Source organism: Quercus lobata, chromosome 4, assembly GCF_001633185.2.
Source record: "Quercus lobata isolate SW786 chromosome 4, ValleyOak3.0 Primary Assembly, whole genome shotgun sequence".
Classification (NCBI taxonomy): domain Eukaryota; kingdom Viridiplantae; phylum Streptophyta; class Magnoliopsida; order Fagales; family Fagaceae; genus Quercus; species Quercus lobata.
Genome location: NC_044907.1, coordinates 3,129,713 through 3,140,298, shown reverse-complemented (window position 1 = coordinate 3,140,298; position 10,586 = coordinate 3,129,713). Strand labels below are relative to the sequence as shown.

The following is a 10,586-nucleotide window of genomic DNA, read 5'->3' as shown; positions in this document are numbered from 1 at the left end:
TCCGCTGTCTGCTCATGGGTAGTCGTGGCTCGCCATGGGTGAGGTGATCGTGGCTCGTCGTGGGTGGGGTGGTCGTGGCTTGCCATGGGTAGTCTTGGCTCGTTGTGGGTTGGTTGGATTTGATGGGTTGGTTGGGTTGGATTCGATGGTGGCTGGGTTGGCTTCGATGGTTGTGGGGTTGGTTTAGTTGGTGGGTTTGTGGCTTGGTAGAACTGAAGAGTATGGATCTTGGGTCTTGCAGGTCTCTGAAAACTGAAGGGTATGGATCTTAGTGGTTGTTTGTGGCTCGGTAGTGGGTTTGGGTATGAATCTCATGGGTAGTCGTGGCTCGCCATGGGTGAGGTGGTCGTGGCTCGTTGTGGGTCATCGTGGGTAGGGTGGTCGTGGCTTGCCATGGGTGGTCTTGGCTCGCTGTGGGTCGGTTGGATTTGATGGGTTGGCTGGGTTGGATTCGATGGTGGCTGGGTTAGCTTCGTGGTTGTTGGGTTGGTTTAGCTGGTGGGTTTGTGGCTTGGTAGAACTGAAGGGTTATGGATCTTGGGTCTTGCGTAAGTCTCTGAAAACTGAAGGGTATGGATCTTAGTGGTTGTTTGTGGCTCGGTAGTGGGTTTGGGTATGAATCTCAGTGGTTTGGGTATGGAGGTTTGGTAGTGACAGTGGTATGAATTTTCTGGGTTTGTTCTTGTTCTCCTTCTCCTTTTGGGTTTTGAATTTTCTAGGGTTTTGAATTTTCTTACTTTTCTGGTTTTTTATTTTTATTTCAGTTTTTTCCTTCTTTTTTTTTTTTTTTTTTTTTTCATTTAGTTAAAATTTACACAAAAATCAAATCCAGATTTTCGGAATATAGGTTTGAATTTAATTTTTTGGGTTTTAAATTTGTTGGGTTTGTGTTTTGTTGATCTTGTTCTTGCTGGGTTTTAAATTTGTTAGGTTTGAAATTTGTTGTTTTACTGGATTTGGTTTTTATTTCTGTTTTTAATTTTTTATTTAGTTAAAATTAATAAATTAATAAATTAATTTTTTTTAATTTAGAGGCTGACATGAAAGCCACGTGGACACAGGATGCATTATTTTAATATTTTTAATTTTTCCTGTTTGCCAGCTATGCAATTTTCGTCTCTGATGTAACGTCAGGGACTAAAATGAGAAGCGTTTTTCAGGATAGGGACTAAAAGTGGTGAAAAAAAAAGTTAGGGACCAAAGTGAGAATCGTGTGAAAATGTAGGGACGAAAAAGGGTTTTATCCCTTTAAAATTTTTGGATCCTTATTTAACTTACTTTGAACAAATATGCCATAAGTAATCAACAAAAGGTAACTTTCAAACACACATATATGTGTTTGGCATAACATATTTTCATTGTCTTTATGTTATTCGAAGTGTTTCTACTAACTATATTAAAAAAAATGAAAGACTCCATCTACAGTAACTTTTTGGTTTAGTCAATCTTGTGGAGCAAAACTCACCATTTCATCACTTGTTTTATTTGGGCTTAAAAGAAAAACACATAACCCACACCTGTTATGGTTCGCCAAACGTCCAAAACTCAATGTTTTGTGTGAAAAAGGAAAGCAAGTTGATGTGAGCAAAGAGCAAGAAATATCTTTTTCTTTTGACAAACTCATCAGAGAGATAAACTTGAGTTGAGTATGTGTGTAGTCGCGGTGCAATCCGTAGTATTTGGTGAGATAAGGCTCAAAGACAGAGGGCTGTAGGTTTGTAAGGGGAGAGGATTGTGTGGTTTAAAGGATGGGAAGAGACTTTGCTGGATATAATGGGTGGGTGTGGGTTTCTTGGAAGTTAAGAGGGAGAGAGAAGTAGAGGATAGTTTGACATTCTCAACTCATCACAATATAGGTATCCTCTCTAATATCGTGTAAAAGTACAATAATATTTGTATTTTTTTTTCTATATTAGAAATTGAAACTTGAAAAATTGTATATTTTTAAAAGTCATATAACTCAACTAATATTTTATGATGTTTTGATCAAACAAGTCAAATTTTAAACTTAAAGCTCCCTTCCAAATTACCGTTTGGTAAGAGATTTCTAATATTATGGAAATACGTATTGTAGTGTTTAAACAATGAAAACTGTTGTTTAAATAACAATACCAAACAACCTGAATTATTCTCCCCCACACCCCCCCCCCCCCCCCCCCCCCCCAAAAAAAAAAAAAAAAAAAAACTGCATCTCCAAGGCAAACAACACATTTAAAGCTTGTCTGGACTTGCTTTATTTGTTTGGACTTTAGGTGTAAAATGATAGCCCTTGGAGAGGAAATAGCCAAATTGGTCCATTGGGCCAAGCTAGGTTCAATTTCATAGGCTAATTTCATTGGATCTAGATCATAAGTCCTAAACACCCACATTCAAAGCAAACCGAAAGTACACCAACCCTTATCAAAAAAAAAAAAAAAAAGTACACCAACCAAGATCGAAAAACCAGAAACTGTTGGGCCAATTGGTGAGAATAAAAAAAGATTCGCTCCATAAACAATTGGAACAAAGGACAGCCTAGCTATTCTAATCAATACACAGGGACAACATCGTAAATTAAACAGAACATCACAGATGTAGGCTGAGTCACCGTACCCAGTTGCGTGCTCTGATAAATTATTCGGTACAATTCAATGTATTGCACTTTTCTTTTGGATTTTATTATTTCATTATATAAAATTAGGTATCACTATTCAAATAAAATAAAATAAAAATTAGGTATCACCGATCATATTTAATTTTACGATTGTTTGTAAGATTTATTTAGTATTTTTCAATAACTTTTATAAATGAGTTTAAGAAAATATTCAATCACACACTTAATTTTGTAGTTTACTAACCTGTAAAACTGTAAGTATTGAATACTTTATGTTTACAACTACTTTTCGTTAACCATTTACAATTTCACAAATTAGTAATTTATTAAATTAAGAGTTTGTTTAAGAATAATTTATTTTGTTGAAACTAAAATTTTTTTACTGAAAGTATTGTAGATAAAGCTAAAAGATCGTCGTGAGATTCATGAATAGTACTGAAAAGTACAATAAGACTCATGAATAATAGAAAAAATAAGCTGAATAGAAAAAAAAATTGACTTTTTAAACTAATTCCAAACGCACACTAAGTGTAAAAATGAGTCCATATACACGTAGAATTTACCTTTATACGAGAGAAAGATGTTAAATTTATAATATTTAATTAAAACTAGAATAACAATTCATTCAAAACTAGATGATTTCGCAACTCTAGACTTATTGAAAGTTGAGTTAGTGATGGATTAATGAAAAATAAAATAAAAGTAATATTGTAATAACAAACATATCTTATCACGTCAATATATTAATAAATAAATAAAAAAAAGGAGAAGTAAATTTGTTTGTCTCTAGCATACAATTATCTCAAAAGTTGTCTTGTTTAAAATAACCACAAACCCCAGCAAAGCAAAAGCAAAATACTCATCCAAAATCACAATAGCATATAAAAAAAAGAAAAAAGAAAAAAAAAAAAGCCAACCTTTGCTAAGCTAGCTTTTTATATATATATTTTTAATTTGAATGAAACCCAAGCCAAACCAAATTGGAGGGACAAGTTTATAGGTACTATTTATACATATATATGGTACTACAAAAAAAAAAAAATCACAAAAAAAATGAAAGAAACAGAATCACAATCAGAAACAAAAACGAAAACGAGTAGTAGTAATTGCATAACAACAACGTCGTCGTCGTCGTCGTCGTGGGGAACATGGGAGGAGCTATTGCTAGCGTTTGCAGTTAAACGACACGGTTTCAAGGACTGGGACTCCGTCGCTACCGAACTCAGTCTCCACTCTTTCAAACCCTCCTCCTCCTCCTCCTCTCCTCCTCCTCTCCCTCTTCACTGTATGAACAAGTTTCGTGACCTCAAACGCCGCTTCTCTCTCCTCACCAACCACCAAAACGACGTCGCTGCTTCTTTGACGCAGAGCGAGAACGAAGAAAACGAAAACGACGTCGTTTTTTACGATGCGTGGTTGGACGAGCTCAGAAAACGCCGTGTCGCCGAGCTTAAACGTGACCTCCAACGCTACGACCTTAACATCGTGTAATTATTATTATTTTAATATTTTTTAATTAATTAATTAATTATTTTTTTTGGTTTTTTTTGAATTTTTGGATCTGAGATTTTTTTTTGGTTTTTGGTTTTTGAAGGTTGTTGGAGAAGAAGGTGAAGAAGTTGGAGGAGGAGAGAGAGAGCGAGGAGAAGCCAGATCTGGAGGGAGATGGATCTGGAAATGGCGAGCCGGAGGGGGACGAGGTGTCTCCGGTGACCGGAGAGAATTCCGACAAGGATAATCGGTCGTTTAACGAGTCGAATTCGACCGAGGGTGAGAAGTCCGGGGAGGGAGCTAAATCGGAGGGTGAACCGGTTAAAACCGGTTCGGACGGGCCGGATCCGGGCAGGGAGGACATGGAATCGGGGGAGGAGGTGGCGGCGGCGGCTCAGTCCGAGTCGGAGAGGAAAGGCGGCGGTGACTCGTCCGAGTTGCGTACGGACTCGGCGGCGAGGGGGAGCAGCGAGGTGCAGAGCTCGGCGAGCCTGACGGGAAAGAGGATGAGGCGGAGGAGAAAGGAGGTTTCCGGCGGCGTGGAGTTGCCGGAGACGGTGGAGGTGGCGGTGAAATCAGAGCCGTTGGTTGAGATTTTGGAGATAATCCGTGCGTGTGAAAACAGCTCCTTATTCGAGCGCCGACTCGAAAGCCAGGTAATTGGTCCGTTTGTTCTTCAAGGGCATTTTCGATATTTAATAATCATTTCTAAAATTAATTTTTTTTAAAAACTTGATTTTTTGATAAAATAAATGAAATAAATAACGACGAACTAATACCCGAACTCACATAAAAGGAGATTCTTTGTACGTGCGTGTCAAGTGTCGTTAGTGAGAAAAAATATTATAATCTTTTATTTTATATATATTTAAAAGATTTTGATATTTATTAAAAAAAATGTATGTATAAAAAATATGAATTAGTTGTCATATCATATTTTTATTTTCAATAAATTAAAAAAAAAAATATCGTGACAAATTGTGTTCGTGTGTTTACTTCTTAAATTACATGAATGTATGGGTTATTTTCTAATATGTTTATTAGGGTCGTTCAGCGTTACAGACTTACGGTGATAGTGGTTTTATGATAATTTGATAGTTATAATAAAAATAGAATGATTTGAATATTGAATGTTTAAAATGACAGAAGATTCTAACTATTAGGTGATAGTTATAGTTAGTTATTTTATGATAGTTTCAAAAAAAAGATAGTTATTTTATGATAATTCGATAGTTACAATAGAGATAGAGTGATAGTTACAATAAAGATAGAATAATTTGAATGTTGAACGTTTAAAATGACAAATGGTTCCAACTATTAGGTGATACTAGTTTTATAATAATTTGATAGTTATAATAGAATAAGAGTGATTTGAAAATTAGACCTTTAAAATGTCAAAATTTCCGATTAACGCGGAATGCTAGAAATAATTTATTTATTTTATTTTATTTTTTTAAAGAAAGTTGAATGTGTAGGTGCATTAGAATAGTGGTTCACATGCAAGGGTTTCTGTGATTTGTTGGTAGGGGGTTTTTTATTTATATCGGACACTTTAGGTCATGTGCGGTCGAGTATTAATTACTGTCCAATAATTTAGGACCACTTTTGTATAGTTCGGCTTTGGTTTTACAAGTTGGGGTTAAATGGTCTGACCCACATTTCGGTACGGGTCCATTCACCACTCCGAGAGAAAAAGAAGAAGCTTGCTGCATGCGCATGACTTACTCACCACAATTTCGTCCTACCTTCTCCAAAGGAAAAAAAAAAAAAAAAAAGGATACTAGGGTACAAGCCAAGGTAGATAAAAAGTCATTGACCAATTGAGAGTTATGGGAGAATTTACTAGCGGTTAACAATGTTAAGTCAAGAAGGCTTGTTTACCAAATTTGTGTTATTTTTCGTTAAAAGATAGTTGTTAAGAGTTCTTCGAGAGTTTGACTTTTTTTTTTTTTTTTTTTTCTCAGGAATTTAATACTTATATATCTATATTTTATTTAAGGAACTTCTTCTGTTTGGATTCCTCATTTTTTTTAGTTTAAAAATACCCTTAAGACTCCTATGTTTAAGTAGAGATAAAACTACAGGATAATATGGTAAAAATGCAACTTTAACTCCCACCAAAACATTATCTAAAAAATAGGACCACTTTTTTGTTAATTTTCAAATTACTTTATCCACTTATAAATTATATTTTCAAAATAAAAATTATATATATAAAATTTAAAAAAAATTAGTTTTTTTCTACAAAATAAGACCACTAAAAAAATAGCCTCATCGCATGCGCTTTGCACGTGTGGTGAGGCTAGTATTAAATAATTACTAGAGTCTGACTATTCTTTGAGAATCTTATACTCATAGTGTTAAATAATTACAAGAATAGTTTTCTGAGGTGATTTCAAGATGTAGGGGTTTTCAAATCCAATGCCTCGTGGATTTAATAAAATCTTAAAAACCAGACCAACTCTGTGAAATTATCATTATTCAATATTTTGAATTTTATCATAAATTTAATTAGTGAAATTCATTGTTTTGATGAGGAAATAAATATTATTTTGAAACTATCAAATAATTACTGGGGTTTTTGAAAATTTGCATCCATATGAAGAAAATGAATTTTTGCATGCAGATTTCGTAACACTTGGATAGTTTTGGATAAAATAGCTGACGTGTGGTGTAAATTAAAATTATAATCCGAAATTTTGAATTTTCATTTTATACCAAAATCTATAATTTATTGAATCAAGTCATGAACCCACTTTTTGTTGCTTCTACCCAAAAGAAGATAGAGAATTATTTGTTTGTTTTCTCTTTATATAGGAAAGTAACAAATATATTTTGGGACAAAACAAAGTGACGTCGTTCCGATTTCTCACACACGCATCACTTTGGAGGGCTAGGAAAAAAAGAGCAATATATATTTTTTTGGGATTAAAAACTAATAATAAAAATTATTGTGGCTTAAAATAGTGCAACGTGGTCGTGTAGCTTCATTACTTTTTAATCGGAAATACGTGGCATACATGCGGGGCATGTCAACCTCCACGGACCCACTTGGCGTGTCTTCTTTATTTCTTTGCCTTATTTTAGCGTCCCAACCGTTCATATTTCTATGGTCTTTTGTGTTTGAATAATTCCTACTTTTCTTTATAAAGAAGAATGAATAATTGGTACTTTGATACGAAAAAGTATTTTGTTATTTATATTAAAATCTAATAAATAAAAAATATGTGTATAAAAATAATTATCTATTAAGATATGTCTTTTAATTGTTAGTGGATTAGTTATTTTTTACTAATATATTTTACACTTATTAAATTTTGATATTATTGATATAGTATCATTTGATGTCAAATATCTTTGACAAAAGAAGTTAGGCAATTATTAGGAGCTTTTTATGAGATTTTTTCCTTTATCTATAGGTTTGAAGATAGAGATAATCATAAGTTCGTATCAAAACCGTTTTTTAGTTAAGAAAAATGAATATTTAAAGTTTTCGATAAACTCTTTCAAAATATTTTAAATATTTTTTAATGTAGTTTTGAATTTTGATAAACATGTGTATTCTCATGTAGCTATTAATGCTTGAAAGCGAGCGTGATTGACTTTAAAAAGGGTAGTTCTAGAAAGAGCTCACGACAACAAGACTAGAGTTTGAAATGAACTCTTTTTCTTTCCATTAAGATTTTTTTTTTTTTTTTTGGTCATCGGGATTTGCAACGCGTGATTAATTAAGTAGTTAAAACTATAATATATATTTTAAATTTTCGTTTGAATTTAGAACATCTGGTTTTTGCTTGGGACAAGGTCTTTTTTTTTTTTATTTATTTTTAAAAATTATAATGTATTTGGTAGTGACAAGGTGGTGGTTTTCACTTTTCACTTTTCACTCGTTTACCGTGAGTGTGAGTATTTCCATGCAACGTGCTTAATTGGTTGCCGTGAGAGAGAGGCTCATGAGTTGGTTGAAGGTTTGCCATCATTACCCCTCTACCTAAATGTTTTATAAAATCAGACCATCTCATTGACTTTCTGGTTTTGTGGGCCTACCAAGGCAAAAAAAAAAATTATGGGCCCCCAATTTTCCATTTATCGTTCGAAATGCTTCTCGATTTAGATGAATCCCTTTAGGGCCATAACTCGGACCAAAAAACAGAGATGCTTTCAATTACAATAACTATACATTTCATTGTTAAATTTGGCTTTAGCCCGTTTAGGAAAAACAATACTTCTGCCCTTATAGCAAAGTGCAAAAGAACCATTTATTTATTTATTTATTTGGTTTATGACGAGTAAAATTTACACATTACAAAACTTGAGATAAAAAATCTTACATTAAAAAAAAAAAGTTTAAGTCTTCTAGTTTTACTTTTTTTTTTTTTTTGGATAGTGTACTATACTACTATATATTCAACAAATTTAACATTATTATTTGAATGAGAAGGTGCCATTTATATAAATCATGGTGGGTTTTGTTGGTTGAAAGAGTTCTCTACCTGTTATCAAGTTGTTTGAAGAAACAGTATATTTGTTGATGAAATTTCAAAAGGAACAAAATGAGAAACAAATTTTGTCTAATTATTTTGCAGGAAACTGACAATTACAAAAACATGGTCCGGCAACACTTGGATTTGGAAACAATACAAAGCAGATTTCAAAAGGGCACCTATTCCTCTAGCACCCTCACATTCTACCGGGACCTCTTGCTCCTCTTCAACAATGCCACCATATTCTTCCCCAAATCCTCCATTGAATTAACCACTGCCCACCAACTTCGCCACCTTGTGTTAAACAAAATCAAGAATGAAATCCCAATACCAAACCCGAAAGAAGATTCATCTCCACCTTCACCAATTACAATACCAACACAAACACCAACACCAACACCAAATGCAATTCCAGAACCTAAACCTGAAGTAGAAAGAACTGATTCATTGCTTGCAAAGCAGAAGTCATCAGCTCCTATAATAGTTTGCCGTAAACGAAGTTCCATGTCAGCTAAACCTTCCTCTGCTGTCTTTGGTCAAAAGGACAAGCAAGTAAGTGATGAGAAGAAGTCAGTTATTGATATAAAGCCACCTCTCGTTAAGCCCTCTTCCACCAATACAGTGGAAGACAATAGTGTGATCAAAACTTACTCGAAAGAGAAGCCTATCACTGGAGCTAGAAGCTTAAGAAGGGGCAACAAGAACTTGACAAACAATGTTAGTGCTTCTAGCAAGAAACAAAGCACGAGTACTGGATCAAAAGCCGGTTCAGGTAACAAAGTAGAGAGTTCCAAAACTGACAAGAAGAAAACTGAAGCATTGCCATTGGAGAAAAAGCGTAGTGCAGCGGATTTCTTGAAAAGGATTAAGAGTGGTGGTGGTAGTAGTAAAGAGCAGAAAAGGAGACTTAGTGGGAAGGAAGATAATAGTAGGAAAGAGAGGGTGTTGAGGCTAAGTAGCGATAAGAAACTTGTAAAGGAGGAGAGTAGTCCATCAAAGAGGAGTGTTGGAAGGCCACCAAAAAGGGCAGCTGAGGCGAGTCCAGTTTCAGCGAAGCGTGGAAAGAACAGTGGGGAAAAGGAAGTGGCAGCCTCAAATCGGCCAAGAAAGCGGGCTAGGAGATGATGAAAATGGCTTCTGCGGTTGGTTTTGTATATTATGTAACTTTAGGTTAATTATTTACCACTGATTAGTATTTGTAGATCTTCGGCTGCCTATGAGACTTAGCTCAAATGGTATCTTCTTCTCTCCTAGAAGCTAGGAAAGCTAAGATGAGGTCGTGGATTTAAGACCTATTGATGTATGTGTAACTTGAAAAAAGAAAGTAGTTGTAGACAGTCTGGTCTCTGTAAGTTGTATTTTTTCCTTTTGCCTGTTGGTATGTACAATGTGTTTCAGACGGAATGCGTAACTAGTGTGTACTGTTGTTTAGTTTGTGAATGAATTCATCCTTTTCCCATGCTCTATAACTCTCAAAGTACATAGCCATTGGATACAAAAATCTTTAAAAAGCATGATGAAAATGAGTGTTAGTCATAGGCATCGTAATAGATCAGAAACAAGGAGTTGCTTCAATCCTATGTGCATGATGTTTGTGCAAAGTGGTCGGATTATCAAACTAAAAAAGAAAAAGAAAAAGAAAGACGAGTGAAGTAATCTCTTTAGATTATGGCTGAAGTGATGGTCAAGATGACTGCTAAACGAAATAGTATGAAAGAAATTCAGCAAAAGCACCCTCCATTTTTCTTGAATTTGAGCAGGGTTGATTACGATTAAAGTGTGATTTCAACTAGGTCTTTCTAAAGCTTAACCAAACCCGAGCTTGAACATGCCCAGCAAGTATTAGCCTCTTTCATTCACACCACTTCTGGCATAGTAGGAATTAAGAAACAAACCCAGCTACGTTTGCATAAATATATATATATATATTTTTTAAAATAAAATAAAGCATGATGTTCATCAAATATGGTCTCACTTGCATGCAATTTTTCCATATAGACAAATCTAACTGTATTTAC

At 34.5% G+C, this 10,586-nt stretch overlaps 1 protein-coding gene across 1 annotated transcript; it reads left to right on the top strand.

Moving 5' to 3' along the window:
• The first annotated feature begins 3,570 nt into the window (after positions 1-3,570).
• Positions 3,571-10,037, top strand: LOC115987149 (myb-like protein V). Its single transcript, XM_031110625.1, has 3 exons — positions 3,571-4,080; positions 4,188-4,740; positions 8,671-10,037. The coding sequence occupies exons 1-3, from the start codon at positions 3,647-3,649 to the stop codon at positions 9,691-9,693; spliced, it is 2,010 nt and encodes a 669-aa protein (XP_030966485.1). The 5' UTR covers positions 3,571-3,646; the 3' UTR covers positions 9,694-10,037.
• The last annotated feature ends 549 nt before the right edge of the window (positions 10,038-10,586 follow it).

Excerpts from the sequence above, each read along its gene's own strand:
- LOC115987149 (XM_031110625.1), top strand. The coding sequence starts at position 3,647 with ATGAAAGAAACAGAATCACAATCAGAAACAAAAACGAAAACGAGTAGT. Across the intron at positions 4,081-4,187 it reads CGCTACGACCTTAACATCGT|GTTGTTGGAGAAGAAGGTGA; the intron begins GTAATTATTATT and ends TGGTTTTTGAAG. Across the intron at positions 4,741-8,670 it reads AGCGCCGACTCGAAAGCCAG|GAAACTGACAATTACAAAAA; the intron begins GTAATTGGTCCG and ends ATTATTTTGCAG.